Genomic DNA, 23,791 nt, shown 5'->3' with positions numbered 1-23,791 from the left:
AGACAACGGCATAAGATTAATACTTTTACCAAGATCACACAAGGCTTTATGAAAAACAACATCACCAATCATGCAAGGAATAGAAAAACTCCCTAGATTTTTTAGTTTCGGTGGGATTTTGTTTTGCACCAAAGCGGAGCAATTTTCAGTTAAGTTTACTATCATGTGATCCTCAAACTTTCTCTTATTAGCTAATATGTCTTTCAAAAATTTAGCATAACTAGGCATTTGCATTAAAGCATCGGCGAAGGGAATATTGATATGCAATTTTTTAAATACCTCAAGAAACTTACTGAATTGTACATCTAGTTTTGCTTTTTTCAATGCTGCAGGAAAAAGAGGAGGTATACCAATTTTAGGTTGTGCAGAGGGTGCTGGTGTAGAGTTAGAAGACTTACCTTTGGATTTCTCAGTCAGTTCATCCGGCATTTGATTTTTTTCTTTTCCTTTAGACTCTAAAATTTTCCCACTCTTCAACTCAATGGACTTCACTTGCTCTTTTGGATTGGTCTCGGTGTTACTTGGCAAGGTGCCTGGCTCTCTACTTGCTATCATCTTTTCCAATTGTCCAATTTGATTCTCGAGCCCTTTTATCGATGCATCTTGGTTTTGAAGTCTAGTTTCAGTGGATGAAATAAACTTAGACATCATTTGCTCCAAGTTGGACTTTTCTTCTCTAGGAGGATCAGATCTGTACATCGGTTGTTTTCCATATGGTTGTCCTCCCTGTGGTCGATTCTGACTGTTTTGGCCACCCCATGAGAAGTTGGGATGTTGCCTCCATCCCGAATTGTATGTGTTCGAATAAGGGTCATTCTCTGGGCGGTTTTGGACTCCCACTTGATTTATTGGTGCCCCTTCTTGCACATAAAATGGATTGTCATCTTGACAGTCCTTCACATAGTGTTCTCCTCCACACTTTTCACAGAATATCTCTTGAAGACGCATCGCCGTGCCACCCACATTCAAGCTGTCTAGTTTCCTGTTTAAAGCATCAAGTTGTGCAGTAATAGTAGAAAAATCAGTTACCTGGTGAACTCCTGCACTCTTCCGCTGGTTGTTTCTTTCTGATTGAGGGTGATAGCTGCTAGCAGCCATCTCCTCCAACAACTCATATCCTTCTTCCGCAGTTTTCTCAACAAGTTTCCATAAGCAGCAGCATCTATCATAGTACGGTTAGGAGTAAGCAAACCATAATAAAATGTTTGAACGACTAACCCAAGTGGTAATTCGTGATGTGGGCATCGTCGTAGTAGATCCTTGAAGCGTTCCCATGCCTCATATAAAGACTCCTGATCGAATTGAGCAAATGTTGTAATGTCTGCCCGCAGCTTCATGGTCTTTGATGGAGGAAAGTATTTAATGAGAAATGCTTTCGCCATGTCTTCCCAAGTAGTGATCGAACCTACAGGCAAACAATTTAACCAATGCTTTAGCTTTATCACGTAAAGAGAAAGGAAACAAACGCAACCTAACAGCATCATCAGAAACTCCATTGAATTTAAAAGTATCGCAAATTTCAAGAAAGTCTGCGATGTGCGTGTTTGGGTCATCTACTGCAGATCCTCCAAACTGGACTATTTTATGAATCATCTGATTTATAGCTGGTTTGATTTCGAACTGGTTTGCTCGCACCATAGGCCTCACAATGCTGGGGCGTGCTCCATCCAAATAAGGTTGGGCATACTCCAGCATCGGTATGCGGCGTGGCATCTCAACACGTCTAGCATCATGGTGTTCCTCCTCTTGATCATTCAACTGCCTCTCCATCAGTTCTTTGAGTCTCTGCTGCTGTCTTCTCCTGCGGAAAGTTCTTTCATTTTCAGGATCAAACTCAAGCTCAACCTCCATGTCAAGTGACTTTGGCATGCACTGGACAAGATGTCTGGAATAAAATATGGAGTGTTAGCTCAAGAAAAATAAAATAACCCTACAGAAAATAACTAAAAATAAAATTAAAGATTAACAGTCCCCGACAACGGCGCCAAAAACTTGATCGAGCAAAACTTTCACTGTGGAATCCTCAATAAAAATATGTTTTATATGCTCAAAATTAATCGCAAGTGCACGATGACAAGTAATAGTATAATGTACCGGAGTACGAGTATCGTTCCACTGAAGACTGTATTTAACAATTATTCTTTTCAATTATTAAATCTTTAGCAACGAAAATTTGCATGAATGATGATTACTACTATGCTCAAATAAATATGCAAATAAAGTGATTCAATGAGTAAAGAATGAAAATTAATATCTAAAATGTTGAGTAAAATTCAATGAGAAATGAATTTGTTGGGAATATCGGTTCACCTACCCCTCGTTAATTTATTAATTCGTTCGATAGTGATTATATGCTTCCGACAGGATTTCCTATTCAATTGAACACACTCTCTCGAGCTATGCTAAACTAATTCGACTCAATGAAGTAATTATATGTCTTTAATTATTTATCAAGAGTGAATCGCATTTCGATTTATGAAATCCCCTAGTTTTCGACCCTAAGGACTATGACTATCGGGGCGTATCCAATTTCATATATCTATGTAAATTGTAGATCCACGGATTATACTACTCGTTCCTATCACAAGTTATTCTCTCGGACTCACTCGCAAAATAAAAACGTTGTTAAAGTTAGCTACGCTCTAACAACACAATCAAACAATAGTATAATCAAGAATAACGCAACAATCGAATATAAATTAATTCAAATCAAAGTTTGGGGTAGGCTCCCCTTAAATCCCAACAAATATTAAAAAGTTAGCTGCTAGAATTCATGATTGAAACTAAACAAAACAAAGTTTAAAGAAGAGAAACTAGATCAGAAATACTATGCGTGACGAAAATCGCAAAGACGACGCCCGAAAATCTTCAAATCTTTAACTTCAGGCGCAAAGTGCTCTCCAAAACTAGTGGCCGCTCTCAATGAAGTCCAAGTATCACCAGAAAACGTCCAAATTCCTTCCATATCAGCCACACCTCCAAAATAAGGTAAAGAATCGGCTGCAAAATCTTGCCAAAATTAGGTGGCGCTCGGGCGGTAAAGAATTACCGCTCGAGCGCCACACTCTTTGTAAAACACTTGGGGCATGCGGCTTCTCGCGCTCGGGCGGTAAAGAATTACCGCCCGAGCGCCATATGTTCTTATCTTGGCTATTTGGAGTATTTTCTCGCGACCGGGCGGTAGCAAATTACCGCCCGAGCGCCATACTTTCTGTAATTCCCCTCGGCAATCCACATCTCGCGCCCGGGCGGTAGAAAATTACCGCTCAGGCGTCAACTTTTCTGTACATCATCTTATTGGCTTAGCACTTGGCTCCGATTGCAGTTTTTCCGGCCATTTTTCCTGCAAATTCGTCACACACAAGTGAGAAATGATCAAATGCATATGCTTACTCTAAAATGAACAAAATGTAAATGAAATGTACGCATGTACAATGCAAACACACACAAACTAATGCAATAAATACGTAAAAATCACACATATCACCTCCCTTCTGTTCTTCTTCTGCGCTGGTGCTACTTCACAGTAGCCTTCTGTTCTGACTTTCTCTCCCGTGCTTCTCTTCTTTTTTTGCTGTTACGGATGCTCTCCTTATTTTGTACGCTTCTGCCTCCCTCTTATTCTTCTTAATGGGTCTATCCTTTAATTCGTTTTAAGCCCATATAAAGTAAAGAAAGTGTAGATAAGATATTTATCAAGATTTACATAGATTTTTCCAAAACTTCAATATCATCAAGGAATAAGAATATTTTATTTCCTTTGAAATCTAGTACATTTATTTATCTTCCAATTTAAACACTTTTCACTTTTATTCAAATATACAATTATTAATTCAATAAAACACATAATTAAGGATACAAATTATAGACAAGGGCAAATATTATAAAATTAAATCCCTAAAATCTTTGTACGATTTGGCATTATCAATCATCAATAGGGATGGCTCCATACGAGGCACTATATGGGAGGAATTGTAGATCACCCTTACATTGGACGAGGTTGGTGAACGATGAGAGTTTGGACGGGATTTGATCAAGCACACCGCCGAGTTAGTATTCAAGATACGAGATAGGATGAAAACTACACAGAGTCGACAGAAAAGCTATGCCGGTAAGTGTCGAAGGGAGTTAGAGCTTGTAGTAGGTGACCATGTATTTGTAAAAATAGTACCTATGAAGGGTGTTATGAGATTTGGCAAGAAAGGAAACCTCAGTCTGAGATACATTGGACAATTTGAGATTTTGGAAAAGGTTGGGATACTAGCCTAAAGAGTGGAATTACCCCAGATACTAGCGGGAGTGCATAATGTGTTCCACTTCTCGATGCTATGAAAGTACATGTTGAATTCTTCACATGTACTAAATTGTGAGCCTATGCAGTTGACTTCAAATATGTCATATGAAAAAAGACCCACACAATCCTAGGAAGACAAGAAAGAAGAATACAAAATAATGTTATTCCAATGGTCAAAATCCAGTGGCTAAATCACTCGGAGGAAGAAGCTAGTTGGGAGACTGAGAGGGACATGAGGAGTAGCTACCTGAAGTTATTCGGTAAGTTCTAATTTCGAAGATGAAATTTTATTTAAGGGAGGGAGTAATTGTAATGTCCAAAAATAAGAAAACGTAATCCAACTGCATGAGAATCTAAGACAATGGAAAATGACTAGTTAAATGACGTTAATGGCATGAATTAATTGTGACATGCATGATTTCATGTTAAAAATAAGATTTTGTTATTAGAATGCATAAAACTATATTTCTAAAGGTTATTCGAAATACGATCGAGGAACGGAGATCGATGGCTGAAAAATGGAAAATATTTTTATTAAATAATTGTTTTTATTTATTTAAAATAATTTTGATGCTTTATGATATTTTTAAGAATAAGGAGTTTTGAGGTGATTTTATATGCCGAGACGTAATTTTTAACAATATTCGATTTTCAACAAAAATATGAATTTTTTGACAACTCGGCTACTAATTTCACAAACTTTCCTAAAAGAATATTTTAAATATTCACTAATGAGCTTATTGGACCTATTATACTAGACCAATAGGCCCTAGCTTGCACAGGTGTTTTATTATCAATAAATAAGCTTATAAACCCCTACCCCAAACCCTTAATCACACGCCCCCTTCCCATAATTAATCACAAGACTCCTCTTCCCCTCAAAATTCATGCACACACGATAATTCTTCAAGGGTGAAGCTTCTATTTTTGAAGGAAAATTCATCCTAGGTTTCTACGTCATCGTTCTTCGAATTGCCGCAAAGTTTTCATGCGTAATATACTCAGTCACGCCATAAAACTTTCTTTTCTCATCTATCACACATAATATTGTTCTGAATTTTGTTTGCTTGAAATACATGTTCTACTTTTGATTATTTTCGTTTTTATGCATTGATATATGATTAACGTATGATTTTATGTTCCAAAACTTGATATATATTTGCGTGAAGGGGTTGCCATGTTAAAGGATCATAGAGGGATGTTTTTACACGAATTTTAGGGCCACAAGATGCACGGTCAAGGAGAAATCACATCGTTAGATATTTATAACGTGCAAAAGACGTATAACTCTGACGAATCCATAAGAGGACCTTGGTTGCATTTATTACGTGTTGCTTGATTTTGAATAGACATATTAAAATCGGTACTAGGTAATACAGTTCTATTTATCACTCGACAGAGGGAATAGAAAACAAATTGCATCGTATTTACTAACCAAGAACTCGCAATTTGTTTTCTATTCCCTCTGTCGAGTGATAAATAGAACTGTATTACCTAGTACTGATTTTAATATATCTATTCAAAATCAAGCAACACGTAATAAATGCAACCAAGGTCCTTTTATGGATTCGTCAGAGTTATACGTCTTTTGCACGTTATAAATATCTAACGATTTGATTTCTCATGTCCTAATTTCAATCCCCTCTCTCGAGTGTTAGATTTAATTATTAGATCAATCGAATTATGTCCAGTAATCCAAAAGCATTAATCACGAGAAATCACAAATAAACACGATGAATTAATTTATGAAAATTCAATATGTCACTAACATAGGTTCAACCAAGACTACATCAATCTCTAGAATATAAAATTAGTTCATACTCGAATTTAAATCAATACAAAACCTGTTTGTAATCATTGAAAACGTAAAAGTAAGAAACCGAATTAAGAACGTGTTGGCGAGAGATGAAAGTGTGTCTCCGTGTCCGGATTCAACGTCTTCTATCTCCGTTCTTCGCGTCCCGTGCTCCGTGCTCTGACTTTTCTCTCCTCATTCGAGTGATAAGACCCCGGTCTGTAAGATATTTCGGAACCCCTTTTAAAATCAACGCCGAACCCTTTTATTTCTGGACATCGCGCCGCGCGCATATGCGCGACACAGACTCGTGCATATGCGCGGGTCTCCTGTGCGTTGCCTTCTTGCGCGCGCAAGCAGCGCAAATGCGCCGTGCTCTATGCCAGTTGCGCGCATGTGCGCGGGGCTTACTGCCCTCGGTTCTTGCTTGGTCACATTTCTTCTCCTGAGCACCATTTTAGTTCATTTTCACGCTCGTTCAGTGGCCTTACCTAGCTACCTGCAATGACACCAAAAACAACACGAAACACATAATTCTGCCCAAAAAGACTAATAATCTGTATGAATTATAAAGATAATTTAAGTGCACAAAATGCACTTATCAAATCCCCCCAAACTTAAACTTTTGCTAGTCCCGAGCAAAATAAAACTAAAAATAAATAAAACATTAACTAGACTAGACTAAACACATCCTAAAGAAAATAACTAAACGAGCAAGAATTGTGAAATAAAAGGATAACCACTAGCATCAGAGATTACAGTTTCCATGATTTTGAATCAAACACATGCCACATTACTCAAAGTTCACGTGCATGTGTGTTCTGCTATTCTTGTTTACCCACTCCAAATGCCAAGATAAGTTCATAGCTGTTCATAGCATAAAATTTTGGACTCCTCGACACATATGCAATTAGCAAAATCATTGAGGCACACATTTACCTTCACAAATCAATAGGACGTATAGGTTAATATTTGGCTAAACAAAGTGGTATTATGAAGACAACAATTAACCAAATAAAATCCAATATCATGAGATGCGCACATGTACACAATCAAATTCTGTGTCTATCGACGGCATTTTTCAAGTGTCCATAGGCTTAACTTCGACAACTCTTCTCCACTAGTATATTGGGTACGTGTGACTCGGTTAATAGGTCTTTTATGCTTATAACGTTAGGCTATGGCTAATGGCTTCAAATGAAGGTAGGGAGTCAAAAGTGAGAGAAAACAAACCAATTTATTTTTCAACACGCGTCTCCTTCCTTTTGTTTCACTTCCACTTGCCTTGTCACAACATTTTCACCATTTTATCCTCCTTTTCACATCACATGTCATACTCTTTCCCTCTTTATTCAACTTTTTCTCTCTTCTTTTTTTTTTTTTATATAGACATTTCTTTCTTTCTTTTCATCTTTTCATGATATTCTTATATGCACACAAGGGAGAAGAACTTTTGTAGTAATACACATGTTCGTTTTCTCTCAGTTCTCGGTAGGTACTAGTGTATATGCTCAAAAGTTGGTAGTTGACGTAGGAGTTTAGAATTGATACGAATGGGGGCTTTTGTGTGCCTTGGCACATTCCATTCGATTTTCATTAAGCTCAAATATGGGACACTAGGGTGTATATGATGTCATGGGTAGGCTTGAAATGTTCAAATGTTCCAAAAATCGCCTAAATCATCCCTAAGTCACACAATACTCGTATCTCGCCTCGAAGAGTGCCAAACCAAGTTCTAGACTACTTTCAATTTACCAATCAACAAACACAGACAGATCATGTTTGCGGGTATTCAAACAGAAAGAATTCCACATCTCATTCTCATTTAGGCTCAAAGGGCTAACAATTGACAAATTATTCAAGGAAAACAGGCCCAACATAAATCAAATATTGCCTGAATCATTTTTGTGTTAGTGAACATGTAGCTCAACAACAAGTAATCAACATGCAGGTTTTGGAATCCATTCATTCATTTCAACTCACAAACCACATGAACACTCTCTCGACATCGGGTGTATCAACAATCATAGCAATCGTGAATTAATGTGTAAACGGTTAAGTAAGGATGTCATGCATTCAGATTCGTAATCAAGGAACAACATGAATTTCCGATCAACTCTCATCATTGTTTGGTTATTACCTTAATTCCACAATTCTAAAAAAAACAATTAACGACTACAAAAATAAAAATAAAGACTGAATTAAAATTTTTAAAAAAAATTAAATAAACATAAAAAAATAGCATCAAAGCAAATAACATCAAAGCAACAAATCAGCTCAGATCAAATTCAGCTCAGATCAATAATCAAATCACCCCCCCAAACTTAAAATATGAATTGTCCTCAATGTATAAACAAGAAAGAAATGGGACATGCATACCTCACACGACGAGCGTCAGGGCTCGCCGTCATCATCATCGACATCCTCATCCATGTGCTGGGGTGGGGCCTGTGGAGGAGGTCCTGGATACTGTGGTTGTCGTCCTGGATATTGCGGTGGCCATGCAGGTGGCTGGGGAAACATGGGATGTTCTGGACCTATGGGCGGGAACCGCTGAGCAAGCACGGAGGTGAAATCCATCATGAATCCCATAAAATGGTCTGTGCGGTACTGAAGTGAATCTAGCACCTGGCGCTGCTCGACTAGTAACTGCCTCTGATCTTGCATCTCAGTCTCTAGTCGTCTCAATCTGTCTCCCCTGCGCTGTCGGGCTCCCTCAGGTTGTGGTGGTGGTGGAAGCTGTGCCTGTGGCAGGTCCTCGTCATCTGAATCAACGGGAGGCATATAGGGAGCAACGATGGGAGCCTTCGGCTTAAGCACTTCCTCATCAGGCGACCAAGAGACGCCGGCCTGTCTGCATAGTTCGATAACAATGTGAGGGCATGGAAGGGCGACCGGGGCTAACCCTATGTCGGCTCTCATGATCGATCCATATATTATTCTTCCCAAGTTAACAGATTTGCCCATCAAAATAGCAAAGACAAGAGCAACTTTGTCTTTGGTTACATCGTGGTAATGTGAGGATGGGTGAACCCGAGCCAACACGAACGATGTCCACGCACTGGCATTAGGGTTCATCTCGGATTTCTTCAGCGAGACTGGACCACTCGCACTCATTTTCCATACGGCGCCTGCCTAACACACAGTCCGAATGACCTCTGAATAATCAACCCCATCGTCTAAGAATGCACTGTACTCGTCTTCTTCGAGGCTTGGCATCTGATATATCATATTTATCGTCTGAGAATCAAACGATACCAATTTACCTCGCACCAGTACCTTTGACTCATCATGCCGTATCCGCAGATTGGCATAGAATTCTCGCACGACAAAAATCACAGAGTCTAGAGGCGGTTGAGCAAATTCAACCCACTGTCTTCTTTCCAGTTCACGCTTAATAAAACCACGTAATGTTGATAAATTAAATCCCCTCTCTGGGATAATCGACCGAGTCATCGAGCTCTCATACACCTGTTGGGCTTCTTCATTCCAAAATCGGTGCGAATCAAAGCTCGAAGAGGAAGAGGCACCCTTCTTCGACTTCTTTTTTGGTGCCATCAGCGCAATAATCAATTATCACAATCACACAATCAAACTCAACCAAACTTAACAATTGAAGACCCAAAAATCCGGTGAGCACACCCCAATCTACTTAGCAATTATAATCGCACAAAATCACTGAATCCGGTTAACAATACAATATACGCCCCAAGCACACACTGATTTAGAACAAATCGAAGTATCCACGTTAAAATAATAGAAGTTCCCCTAAAAAATGAACACCAATTCTAACAAGTCGCAAAGTTTGAACAAAATCTGGAGAAAACCCCTTACTTGAACAAAAGATGACCGGAATTAGGAGTGTGCTGGAATTTCACGGTGGCGATTGGCGGCGGCGGCGGTTTTCGAAGGAGGGGCGGCGGCGGTGGCGTGCGAGCAAGGCAGGGGTTCAGTGCTTTTGGTGAGGGGGAGTGGCCTTGTTGTTTTTCTGAGAATAGATCGCGATCCCAAAATTTTTTTTTCTTTAACTGAGTCACGCGCATATGCGCGTTCATAAGTGGCGCATATGCGCCGATGTCTCTGCCATAGTGGCGCATGTGCGCGCCTGAAGTGGCGCACATGCGCCAAACCTTCTGCCATAGGAGCGCATGTGCGCGCAAATAAGTCGCGCTTATGCGCCGAGTCCACTGCGTAGAGCGCGCATATGCGCGAAAATAAGTCGCGCATGTGCGCGGAACATCCTGTCCAAAAATTTCGACTTTTCTTCCTTTTTTTTAAATACTTGCAAAAAATAACAGAATGCAAATTAATACTTGAATCGAGAAAATTAAAATTAATAAACTAAGGAATCGAAATAAAATAAAATAAAATAACTAAAATAAATAAATGTGGGTTGCCTCCCACACAGCTCTTGGTTTAACGTCATCAGCCCGACTGTCACCAATCTTGTTCATGGTGGGTTGTATGATTTCTTGGATGCCCTTACTGCTACCATTTGACCTTCAACTTCCATTGTCATCTTTTCTCGTTTCACGTCAATGATGGCTCCAACAGCAGCCAATAATGGTCGTCCTAAAATAACGTGAACGTCCTGAATATTCTCCATATCGAGTACCAAGAATTCTGCTAGAACTTTCAATTTGTCAATCTTCAGTTCAACATCATCCACAATACCCAATGGCACTTGCACCGATTTATCTGCCAGTTGCACGTTTAATTCGGTGGACCTCAACTTGCTCAATTCAAGTTTCTCGTAGAGAGATCTTGGCATTATATTTATACTTGCCGCTGAGTCCCAGATAGCTTTTTCTACTAAATGACCCTTTATTTCACATGGTACAATAAATTCACCAGGATCTAACAACTTCTGAGGAACATTCCTTCGTGTTCCTTTGGTGAATTCACCTTCCACCTGATCTGCAAACTCAATATTAATGTTTAGGTTCTTGAGATCTTCAAGACCTTTTTTCTTTTGAAATTCATCTTGTAATTGTAGAAATCTTTGGGGGTAGGGAAGTAAAGAAATATCAATGCATTGATTTAAATCGTACCTCTCAGATGTCTTATCTCGGGCTCTTTTGGTTGGAATTAGCTTTTCATCCCGAACAGGTGTGGGTTCAACCTCCTTCTCTTCTCTGCCTACCACACCAAACTCTTCATGCTGTATAAAAATGGCATTCACTTCTCTCAGATTTGGGTCTGCAGTCTTTTGGACTGCGCCTGACGGTTGAGACGTGAGTTGCTTCGTTATCTGCCCCACTTGCGATTCAAGGATTTTCAAAGTAGCACCAATACTCGCCATATGTGTCTCATGGTTGTCAAGTCTAGACTCAGTTCTAGACATCCTCTTACCAGATTCAGCAACAAATGTCCCCACTAAATCCTCAAATGATGTCTTCACTTCCCCATTTGATGTATTGAACCCCGGTGGAGGATTCAACACATTCTTATTGTTTGCATAAGAAAAATTTTCATGGTTTCTCAACACAGGATGATAAGTATTAGGGGGAGGGTTACCTCGATATCCGCCAAAGCCTCCAAAGTTCTTGTCGTTGATGTATTGGACTTCTTCAGGAAAATGTGATTCTTCAACAACAACCGGTGGTCCCTCAGTGTTTGATGTACCCACTTTATTCATAGTCGCTATCTGTGTAGTCAATGCTGATACTTGTGCAGTGAGTGATGTGATAGAATCCACCGCATAAATTCCAGCAGTCCTCTGTACTCCTGACCTCTCAGACGGCCATTGGTAGCTGTTAATAGTCATTTGCTCAAGCAAGTCGTAGGCTTGAGCAGGAGATTTGGCAAAGATCGTGCCACCTGCCGCTGCATCCACTGTAGTCCGTGTCTGACCATTCAACCCATTATAAAACAACTCAATCTGCACCCAGTATTCAAAACCATGATTAGGGCACTTCCGCAACAAATCCTTGTACCTCTCCCATGCTTCATAAAGCTGCTCAAAGTCAGTTTGCCTGAAAGTACTGATATCAATCTTCAATTGTGCAGACTTCGCTGGGGGAAAATATTTAGAAAGAAATTTCGTCGCCAGCTCCTATCATGTAGTGATACTTCCCAAGGGAAGCGATTGGAGCCATCCTCTCGCTTGGTCCCTGAGAGAAAATGGAAACAAGCGCAATCTAATAATATCATCAAAAACATTATTAATTTTTACCGTATCCGTGATCTCCAGGAATGTTCTTAAATGAACATGAGGATCAGAAGTGGCAGTTCCAACAAATTGGTTCTATTGAACCATATTTATCAGTGCGGGCTTCAACTCGAAATTGTTTGCGTTTATGGTCCCTCTTGCAATACCAGAGTAATGATTGTTGATTACTGGTCTGAAGTGGTCTCTGATAGGTATGGCGTCTGTCGGGTTATATCTCGCGTCCTCTCTGTTTTCAGCCATTGTTTGGATTTCTTCCCTTCTCGCTTTTCTTAGTCTCCTCGCAGTTCTTTCGATCTACGGATCAAAGATAAGCAAATCAGGGCTGTGCGATCTTAGCCGATTTCTTCCGGAAGCAGATAATCATCTGCTTCCGGAAGAAATCGAAGAATTTATTAGGGCATTCCATTAGTAAGCCGATTCGGGCTGATTTATCAGATTTGAATATATTGACCGATTTAGGCGTATATGTAGAAAAATTTCTCATTATTATATGCACTGCAAAACAGAAAAGATTATAGATTAACAAAGTAAATAAAATAAAATAAAATAAAGTCTAAATTAAAGTAAAGGCTAATTAGTAATGATATCAATATGCAATTATATAGTTTACTCCCCGGCAACGGCGCCAAAAACTTGTTGCGTGTTTTCACTACTACAAGTATACGGTGTCAAGTTTTAGTACTGGTTTGAGTACAGATATCGATCCCAGGAAGAGTAATTATTTAAATTTTATATTAATTACCATAATTGACATAGCTCGACTTTATTTAGACAAATCAAATGGTTGGTTCAAAATCACATCAAATAAAATAACAATTCCTGTAATTCTAGCACGCAACATGCACAGAGGCTAGGAAGGTGTAGTGACCCGTTCCAGAATCACCTACTAATCAAGAACTAAGCATGCAATTAACTTAATTAATAATAATCAGAGATAACAGCGGAAATATGGCCAACGACAATAGTTATACAACCCAATCGAAATCAGAACAACTCAAAATATATTCGGTACAACCATAACGAATAGAATAGTACTGAAAACTAAACCAACCAGCTACTCACTGTCCTCCTCCTGCTCTTCCTGAGCCATCCAACCTGAGGCCTGCCCCGTGGGAATGGGGTGTCCAAGATAAACAAAACCGAGGACGTGAGCGATAAGAACGCCCAGTACAAAAGCATGAGTATACAAGCCTATATGAAATGCACATGCTATGATATGATACCAGGGTAGTCAAGAAACAGGAGTAACAAAGGATCTCAAAATGCTCAGTCTAGAGGCGCCAAGTGGATAGTGCCGCGCGGTACTCCTCTGGGTCACTGCATCCACTACAAGAACAGACGTGGACCTAAAATGTCCCGGATCACCGAAGCCCTCCGGACCCGTCGGCCACTGTGTACTCTCGGTGTCCATGCGTCCACAAGACAAGACAGGGCTGAGCGGCCCCACAAGATATAGCTTATCTCGAAAGAGATACAGCTCAACAGTAAAGGCTATCTCGAAGGAGATACGGCTCAACATGAAATGCAACATGCATCATAAAACGTGACATAATAGCATGCATCATACGACATATATCAATGCACCACATAAACATGCAACACATATAAGGATGTATACTCGACCAGGATATCTCGGATAGTACTTTCGTACCTCTATCACAGCAAGCCTAGCCTTACGCAACACCGCTAATCAGGTCTAGAACAAGCCTACGCATCAAAAGCATACTCAATGAACAATACTACCATGCTCGACTAGCAAAACCAGTACTACCAAAGGTTTAGGGTTTACCTTCGTCCGTCGACAGCCCTTTGATGTCGATTGCCTCGTAACTCAGGCGTCGCTACGCTACCAATCCTGGCAGCTCTTGGCTATCGCTCGACCGACAACTAACCCTAGAAACCTTCCAAACCTCTCAAATATGAGACACAACTCAAGAATTTGCAATGCAAAATGAGGAAACCCGAGCACTATTTATAGGCTATGTTCGGATCCACCGAACCCACTTCGGAACGTCCGAACTCCTACGTGTCCATCGGCTCTTGACACCTCATGATCGGATCCACCGAACCTACACTTCGGATCATCCGAACTTGCATGTAAACTGACGTGTCGATCAACTCTTGACACCTCATGATCGGATCCACCGAACCCACTTCGGATCGTCCGAACTCTTCGGTGCTACCGAACCATCTTCGGTCCGTCCGATCATGACCACGGTCAAAATTACACATTAAACCTTCTTAATCACCATTAATCCGTTAGTTACCCAATTTGGAATTCGGGCTACTACATTCTCCTCCCCTTAAAAGATTTCGTCCTCGAAATCAGGCTTAGAGGATGAACAAAACGAAATAACAACATCATTATTACATCTCAATTGTTGTTGAATACAACTGATATTTCGATTACCACTGAAAACACAAACATATACAAAGCATAACTCAAAAGAGCTCTGGATGCTCCGAACGCATACGACTCTCTAACTCCCAAGTGGCTTCTTCAGTGCCTCGACGCTGCCACTGCACTAAGACAAGAGGAATGATCTTATTCCGCAACACCTTGTCTTTGCGATCTAGAATCCGAACTGGTCGTTCTACGTAAGACAAATCTGAATTTAGTTGAACTTCAGAGGGATGCAAAATGTGAGACTCATCTGCTACGTATCGTCTCAACAAAGATACGTGGAACACATCATGAATACTTGATAGGTACGGCGGCAAAGCAAGTCTGTAAGCCAAATCTCCCACGCTTTCCAATATTTCAAATGGACCAATAAATCTCGGAGACAGCTTACCCTTGAGACCAAATCTCAAAATCCTGCGAAAAGGCGAAACTCGGAGAAACACTTTCTCACCTGGCTGAAAATAAAGAGATCGCCGCTTGGTGTTCGCATAACTAGCCTGTCGATCCTGAGCGATCTTAATCCGTTTCTTGATTATTGCAACCTTATCAATAGCCTGCTGGACTAACTCCGGTCCCTCAACATGTCGTTCCCCAACTTCATCCCAAAATAATGGAGTACGACAACGTCGCCCATACAACGCCTCAAATGGTGCCATACCAATACTACGATGATAGCTGTTGTTGTACGCGAACTCAATCAAAGGCAAATGATCCTGCCAAGCGGTTCCGAAATCCATCACACAAGCTCGCATCATATCCTCAAGTGTACGGATAGTCCTCTCCGTCTGACCGTCGGTCTCTGGATGATAAGCTGTACTTAAACTTAGGGACGTACCCAATACCGCCTGGAAACTACCCCAAAATCGTGAGGTAAAACGAGGATCTCTGTCACTGACAATACTAACTGGCACCCCATGCAAACATACAATCTCTTGAATGTACAATCGAGCCATACGATCGAAAGTGAAATCACGGTTATATGGCAGAAAATGAGCAGACTTGGTGAGTCGATCCACCACTACCCAAATAGCATCACTATTCCTCGAAGACAATGGTAAGTGAGTAATGAAATCCATCGCGATATGCTCCCACTTCCATTCGGGAATAGGTAAGTTCAACAATAATCCTCCCGGTCGACGGTGCTCTGCCTTAACCTGCTGACAAACAAGACACTTGGAAACAAACTGATAAACGCTGCGCTTCATCCCTTTCCACCAAAATCGTGTCCTCAAATCTTTATACATCTTGTTGCTTCCCGGATGGACACTCAACTTGCTTCGATGAGCCTGAGCCAAGATTTCTTCCCTCAAAGTATCATCCTCTGGTACCACAACCCGATTAGACAAACACAGAAGACCATTAGACTGATAATGGAAATTGCTATCTCCACCAACCAATCGGGCTAATCTCTGAGTCTTGAGATCAGACATCTGTGCATCTCGAATCCGAGCGAACAAAGCTGGCTCAGATAAAATGGTAGCAACACGAATGCTCTCCATACCTTTCCGATGTTTGAAATTAAATCCCAATGAACAACAATCCTGGATAGTACTAATCATAGCACTGGTCTGAAGTGCAGAGGCTCTCACCTTGCGACTAAGAGCATCGGCTGTGAGATTCGCAGAACCTGGATGGTATTTGATCTCGCAGTCATAATCTTTAAGTAGATCCATCCAACGACGTTGTCTCATGTTCAACTCAGCCTGAGTGAACAGATACTTCAGACTCTTATGATCAGTAAAAATTTCAAACTTAACCCCGTACAAATAATGACGCCAGATTTTTAGCGCAAATACAATAGCAGCTAATTCTAGATCATGAATAGGATACTTTTCCTCGTGAGGTTTCAACTGTCTGGAAGCATAAGCAATCACATGACCATTCTGCGTCAACACACACCCTAAGCCTTGAAAAGAAGCATCGGTGTAAACACTGAAACCATCAGATCCTGACGGTAATGCCAAAACAGGTGCAGAAGTCAGAAGTCGACGAAGCTCTCTGAAACTATCTTCGCACTCAGATGACCACTCAAATGGAACATCCTTCCGAGTAAGTTGCGTCAATGGTCTAGCTACCTGAGAGAAATTCACGATGAAGCGACGATAATACCCTGCCAGACCTAGAAAACTACGGATCTCAGCCACCGTCATCGGACGTGACCAATTCAGCACTGCCTCAATCTTGCTAGGATCCACAGAAATTCCTTCCTTGGAAATCACATGACCAAGAAATACTACACGATCAATCCAGAACTCGCACTTACTCAGCTTAGCATACAATTGCTTCTCGCGAAGAATCTGCAACACAATCCTCAAGTGCTGGATATGCTCTTCCACACTGTGAGAATAAATCAAGATATCGTCGATAAAAACCACAACAAACTGATCTAGAAAATCCCGAAAGACTCGATTCATCAGATCCATGAACACTGCTGGCGCATTCGTCAATCCAAATGGCATAACTAGAAACTCGTAATGCCCATATCGAGTATGAAATGCAGTTTTGGAAATATCATCATCTCTAACTCTCATCTGATGATAACCCGATCGCAAGTCAATCTTGGAGTAAACAGAGTTACCCTGAAGCTGATCGAACAAATCATCGATACGAGGTAATGGATACTTGTTTTTGATCGTCACACGATTCAGCTGGCGATAATCAATGCACAATCGCATAGATCCATCTTTCTTCTTGACAAACAAGACTGGAGCTCCCCAAGGTGAAACACTCGGGCGAATATAACCTTTATCAAGAAGATCCTGCAATTGCTGCTTCAATTCTCTCATCTCTGACGGAGCAAGACGATAGGGGGCACGAGAAATCGCTGCAGTCCCTGGCATTAACTCAATGCCAAATTCCACCTCTCTAACCGGAGGAAAACCAGGAATCTCATCTGGAAAAACATCAGGAAATTCACAAACCACTGGAATATCATCAATACCAACACTACCTGTGGAGGAATCAATCGCATAGATGAGGTAGCCTTCCCCGCCCGCCTCTAAAGCTCGACAGGCTTTCAGAGCAGATACCACTGGCATCGGAGGTCGCGCTCCCTCACCATAGAAAAACCAACTAGAGCTCTCAGTCGTACGAAACTGAACAAGCTTCTGGTAACAATCCACGGTAGCTCGGTAGGTAGTCAATAGGTCTATACCTAGAATACAATCAAAATCTTCCATCTCCAGGATCATAAGATTCGCAATCAATTCGTTACCCTCAAAATCTAAGGGACAACCCATCACTAAACGCTTCGCTAACACCGAATGACCCATCGGGGTAGAAACAGAAAGAATGACGTCTAGAGAAACATACGGTAACTTATGACGCTTAACAAATCGTGCAGAAATGAATGAATGTGATGCTCCGGTATCAATAAGAACAAAAGCAGGAATACCGCATAAACGAAAAGTACCTGCTATGACTCTCTCTGTCTCATCTGCAGCCTGATCCTGGTTCAGCGCAAAAACCTGACCTTGGGCACGAGGTCGAAGATTTGAACTACCCACTGCCTGACCCTGCCTCCTCTGCTGAACAGTCGTCTGAGATCCGGAACCAGATCCTGCTCCACCTCGCAACTGAGGACAATTCTTCTTGAGATGACCCATCTCTCCGCACTGAAAACAAGCTCCCGCGGCTGATCGGCATTGCTCCGATGGATGGTTCTTCCCACAATGCACACAAGAAATCTTCTTCTTACCAAAGCGGAAAACACCGCTAGACCGTGATCCAGATCCAGAAGAAGAAGAACCAGATTTCTTGAAAGACTGAGATCGAGGGCTTAAAGTACTCGGAGGTCTAGAAGAAAGAATAGCCCTACCACGCTGGAGACTGATCTCTGCCTGGCGACACCGGTTCACTAACCCATCATAAGAAGTAGGATTATCACAGACAGTGACTCGATCAAAAATCTCCTGGTTAAGACCCTGGAGGAAATGGTCATACTTGGCCTCAGAACTGCCACTGATATGAGGGGCAAAGGGTAACAACTCGAAGAACTTCTGCTGATATTCATCAACAGACATACTCCCCTGCTTATGATTCAGGAGCTCAATCGTCTTTGCCTGGCGAAGGGCTGGAGGAAAATACAGCTGTCATGAAAGCTGCACGGAAATCGGCCCAAGTCACCCTACCCTGGGACTGGACTATCGGCGCAGAAGTCGATCGCCACCACTTGCGCGCACGGCCCTCGAGAAGAAAACTAAGAGTCTCCATCCTCTGCTCCTCGGTGCACTGGAATGCACGGAAACAACTCTCCATGCGCTCTAACCAATCCTCAGCATCATCGGGAGTCTCACCGCCGACTAAAGGCTTAGGCCCCATCTGAATGAAACGGTGCAAATCAAAACGCCTAGGACCATCCCGACGATGACGATGTTCACGATGACGCCTACGATCGTCCTGGTCACCCCAACAACCTACACTTCCCTGACTACTCTCATCACCAAAGTGGTCAGCTATCGCTACAAGATAGAATGGGGAAAATGGTAAAATGGTCAACGAAAATCCCAAAACAGAAATCTATATCCCAAAATCGTAAGCATGCTCTGATACCATAAATGTAGTGACCCGTTCCAGAATCACCTACTAATCAAGAACTAAGCATGCAATTAACTTAATTAATAATAATCAGAGATAACAGCGGAAATATGGCCAACGACAATAGTTATACAACCCAATCGAAATCAGAACAACTCAAAATATATTCGGTACAACCATAACGAATAGAATAGTACTGAAAACTAAACCAACCAGCTACTCACTGTCCTCCTCCTGCTCTTCCTGAGCCATCCAACCTGAGGCCTGCCCCGTGAGAATGGGGTGTCCAAGATAAACAAAACCGAGGACGTGAGCGATAAGAACGCCCAGTACAAAAGCATGAGTATACAAGCCTATATGAAATGCACATGCTATGATATGATACCAGGGTAGTCAAGAAACAGGAGTAACAAAGGATCTCAAAATGCTCAGTCTAGAGGCGCCAAGTGGATAGTGCCGCGCGGTACTCCTCTGGGTCACTGCATCCACTACAAGAACAGACGTGGACCTAAAATGTCCCGGATCACCGAAGCCCTCCGGACCCGTCGGCCACTGTGTACTCTCGGTGTCCATGCGTCCACAAGACAAGACAGGGCTGAGCGGCCCCACAAGATATAGCTTATCTCGAAAGAGATACAGATCAACAGTAAAGGCTATCTCGAAGGAGATACGGCTCAACATGAAATGCAACATGCATCATAAAACGTGACATAATAGCATGCATCATACGACATATATCAATGCACCACATAAACATGCAACACATATAAGGATGTATACTCGACCAGGATATCTCGGATAGTACTTTCGTACCTCTATCACAGCAAGCCTAGCCTTACGCAACACCGCTAATCAGGTCTAGAACAAGCCTACGCATCAAAAGCATACTCAATGAACAATACTACCATGCTCGACTAGCAAAACCAGTACTACCAAAGGTTTAGGGTTTACCTTCGTCCGTCGACAGCCCTTTGATGTCGATTGCCTCGTAACTCAGGCGTCGCTACGCTACCAATCCTGGCAGCTCTTGGCTATCGCTCGACCGACAACTAACCCTAGAAACCTTCCAAACCTCTCAAATATGAGACACAACTCAAGAATTTGCAATGCAAAATGAGGAAACCCGAGCACTATTTATAGGCTATGTTCGGATCCACCGAACCCACTTCGGAACGTCCGAACTCCTACGTGTCCATCGGCTCTTGACACCTCATGATCGGATCCACCGAACCTACACTTCGGATCATCCGAACTTGCATGTAAACTGACGTGTCGATCAACTCTTGACACCTCATGATCGGATCCACCGAACCCACTTCGGATCGTCCGAACTCTTCGGTGCTACCGAACCATCTTCGGTCCGTCCGATCATGACCACGGTCAAAATTACACATTAAACCTTCTTAATCACCATTAATCCGTTAGTTACCCAATTTGGAATTCGGGCTACTACAGAAGGAGTCATTGCGCGATAGTACTCCTCCCATGCAAGCCGAGAGTGCAGCTGTGCCCAGGGATCGTGGCTCGGCCAGGGTGGTCAGGGCTGAGCTATGATAGGTCTGAGGGTGGTCCAGTGAGGGTCACGAGGGTGAGGGTGAGGGTGGTGGTTCGGGCGAAAGGGCTTTGTCGAGTTAGAGTCCATAGGCGCAATGGAAAGCACTCGCGGGGCTTCTTGTCTTCGTGCAAGAGGTTGCAGTGGGCTAGGGGATGGTTCAAGGATTCATGGCTGGTCAGTAGGGTCCATAGACAATCTGGGAAGGGCTTGGCTCGGGGTGGCTCAGGCTCGGCTCGAAGAAAACGTGAGATGGCTCGAGGGTTTGCTAGGGATGGTTAAATTTTTAGGGTTTTAAACGCTAAGGGTCAAACCATGGTCCATGGGGGTCGAATCATGGTTCACGAGGGTAGTTTAGGTATAAAAAGTCTATGTTTAAAATTTGTAAAAAAACTTATTAAAGTTTAAATTAATTCGAATTTAAAATGTACTACAAATTAATAATTATGATATAACTAAAAAACCACGAATTTAAGCTAAATAAGAATATAAGAAATTTAATGTAAGCTTAAATAATTAATTGGGATGATCTAGAGTCAATGAAAGTAAGAAAACATCAAAATCGAGAAATCTTATGTTTAAGGGGTAGAACGGTCTTTTTACACTGAAAAATGGTTAGATGGCATGGCAGTGCCCGAATGCTATAATATATGATAAAATGGTTATTTTAAATTTTTTTGGAATTTTATGATAAAATGTTAAAAGTAAAAGACGTGTTTCATGCTTGGTTTTTAAAAAGAAAAAATGATATTTATATGCATGATTTTTTTAAAGTGATGAAAATAAGAAACAATGATGAGGTAAAGTAATTGTGACTATTATTATACTATGATGATATGATTGGGGATATCGTGACGGAAAACACCGCAGAAGGAGCCCATTTATGGGAGAAGGCCCCAAAGGAAGCCCGTCTATGGGAGAAGATCCCACAGGGAGCCCGACGATCGTATTTTCATATGAAGATGATAGGCCAATGCTCAGTTGACGGGTAAGTGTGTCGTTGATGTCCCTGCGGCCCAGTATTGTGGTTACATGTAGATGAATCCATCGACCTTATGATGAAACGAAAGTCACAATTAATGATCTGAATTCAATAAAAGGAAAACATATATGCTTATAATGAAAAGGAAAATGTTTATGATGAAATGATATATGATATGAAATGATGAAAGGAAAAAAATGTTTTTGTTTTGTTTATGTATGTTTATGAAAAGTTATTTTATGGAAAATTATTTTCACTGTTGCATGCAATTGTATATATATTACTTGTTATAAGAGTTATGGTTTGTTGAGTCAATAGACTCGGTAGGTGTGATGGATGCAGGTGAGCATGATGTTAATGATGGAGGTTTTGACGGTTGATCTTGTTGGACTGAAGGTGCATACAACTCGAGGACCAACGCTAGATTTTTTCACATTATGATTTACATTTAAGTTTATGATACAGATTTTTACGACTTTTATTATGTTTTTTGAGTGGTTTTTGAGATGTTGTTAGAGTTAGTCTTATTTTGAAATATTGTTAAGTTAGGTTGTTAACGTTTGATGATTTTATGTTCTAAACTTTTCCTTTGAATTTTCAAACACAGTTGGTTGTTTTAATTTTAAAATGGTGTCAAAGTATTTTAAACTATATATATATATATATATATATATATATATATATATATATATATATATATATATAATAATGGGAAGATTGTCAGAACAGATTTGCCCAGAGTGCCCAAATCAAAAGGAGTTAGAATTTGACAAGGGCTTCAGACCTAAGTCAGACAAGAAGCATCTTGTAGAAATATGACCAAGTGGTAAAGGACCAGAATAACGTTTTTCTCAGGAACATCAAAAGTTTAAAATTCTCCGACAAAAATAAGTGGACATGTGACCACGATCACTATTCCTTGGGGATAACAAAAGATAAAGATTTCCCGACAAAATCAAGTAGGCATGTGATTTGTCTATTAACAAAAAAACTTGGACCCAAATACACTTATAAATAAAGAGTAAATGGGAACAATATATCCATACAAGACTTAAAACAAAGATTGAAACAAAAGAAAATGTATTTTACATATTTTAAGATTTCCAAAAGACAGATTAAGGTGATAAGGAAGCAGCTAGTGATTTCTAAATATCGCTACAAACAATTAAAAAAAACAGGGAATGATATCTCAACTGATATGATTCAGACACACATCTACTGGTTATGTCAGTAGATAAAGATGGAAGAACAAGCTGTTTCTATATTAATGATCTAGAAAAAAAGACAACTCAAGAAAATATGGGGGGACCATTCAACCACCAACTCGATCCAATCAAGATATAGTGTCAATCATAGCTGAAAGGCAATAAAAAAAAGTTAAAAACAAGAAGTGAAGTCCGGAATTTAAATCCACAAAGGACTTCTAAATACCAAGACAGAAAGAAGACGATGACATCATTCAACCTCTTCATTTTTTATCAAACACATTGTAATATTTTCTATTTCTAGTTTATGTGTGTTTTAATTCCGGCTACTATAGGTAACTAAGCAAATTCATCCTCCTCTACAGGAGAATACTATGTAATAATAGTTTGTATGTTTGAATAAAAATCAAAGCTTTTGCCCATCTCATATATTATTATCAAATTGAACAACTTTACTATACAACATGAGGTAAGAAAGAAAACAGGGTTATGCTAGGTGTTGTTGAAGGAATTCATGACAGAAACCATCTGTTGCGACTGTGTGGTTAGGCTGTGAGGAGCAGTCCGTAAAACCTGGTGGATATAGCCCGACGGTACTCCGGTCAAAGAGGTAAACTGTTCAATTTATTATACAGAAGCACGATGGATCATAAAAAAAATCGATAATTTGAACATGGTATATAGGCTGGAAACCTTGCATAGCTGTATGCCTTTGGGCTGTATGCTTTTAAGAACAGACAATATAGATAAAACAATGTCACGTACCATAATTGTAAGGTTAAGGATATTTTTGGAAGTTTTAAAAAATTGGGGAGTTAAATCATAGATTTCAAGAGGTGGGAATAAAGAGA

General features: G+C 40.7%; 1 protein-coding gene and 1 non-coding gene across 2 annotated transcripts; one reads left to right on the top strand and one right to left on the bottom strand.

The window, feature by feature from the left end:
* The first annotated feature begins 1,227 nt into the window (after positions 1-1,227).
* On the top strand, positions 1,228-1,333 carry LOC140837514 (small nucleolar RNA R71). The gene has a single exon (XR_012119346.1). It is a non-coding gene; the product is annotated as a small nucleolar RNA R71 (small nucleolar RNA).
* Positions 1,334-10,539: 9,206 nt separating this feature from the next.
* LOC140835855 (uncharacterized) lies at positions 10,540-12,501 on the bottom strand. The gene is made up of 4 exons (XM_073201265.1): positions 12,430-12,501; positions 12,265-12,336; positions 11,607-12,144; positions 10,540-11,465 (listed from the first exon to the last, which is right to left on the bottom strand). Exons 1-4 carry the CDS (start codon positions 12,499-12,501, stop codon positions 10,540-10,542), a joined length of 1,608 nt encoding a protein of 535 aa, XP_073057366.1.
* Positions 12,502-23,791: the final 11,290 nt, after the last annotated feature.

Source organism: Primulina eburnea, chromosome 7 (assembly GCF_022965805.1).
Source record: "Primulina eburnea isolate SZY01 chromosome 7, ASM2296580v1, whole genome shotgun sequence".
Taxonomy (NCBI): domain Eukaryota; kingdom Viridiplantae; phylum Streptophyta; class Magnoliopsida; order Lamiales; family Gesneriaceae; genus Primulina; species Primulina eburnea.
The sequence above is the reverse complement of the archived record's forward strand: the minus strand, read 5'-3'. Positions and strand labels throughout refer to the sequence as shown.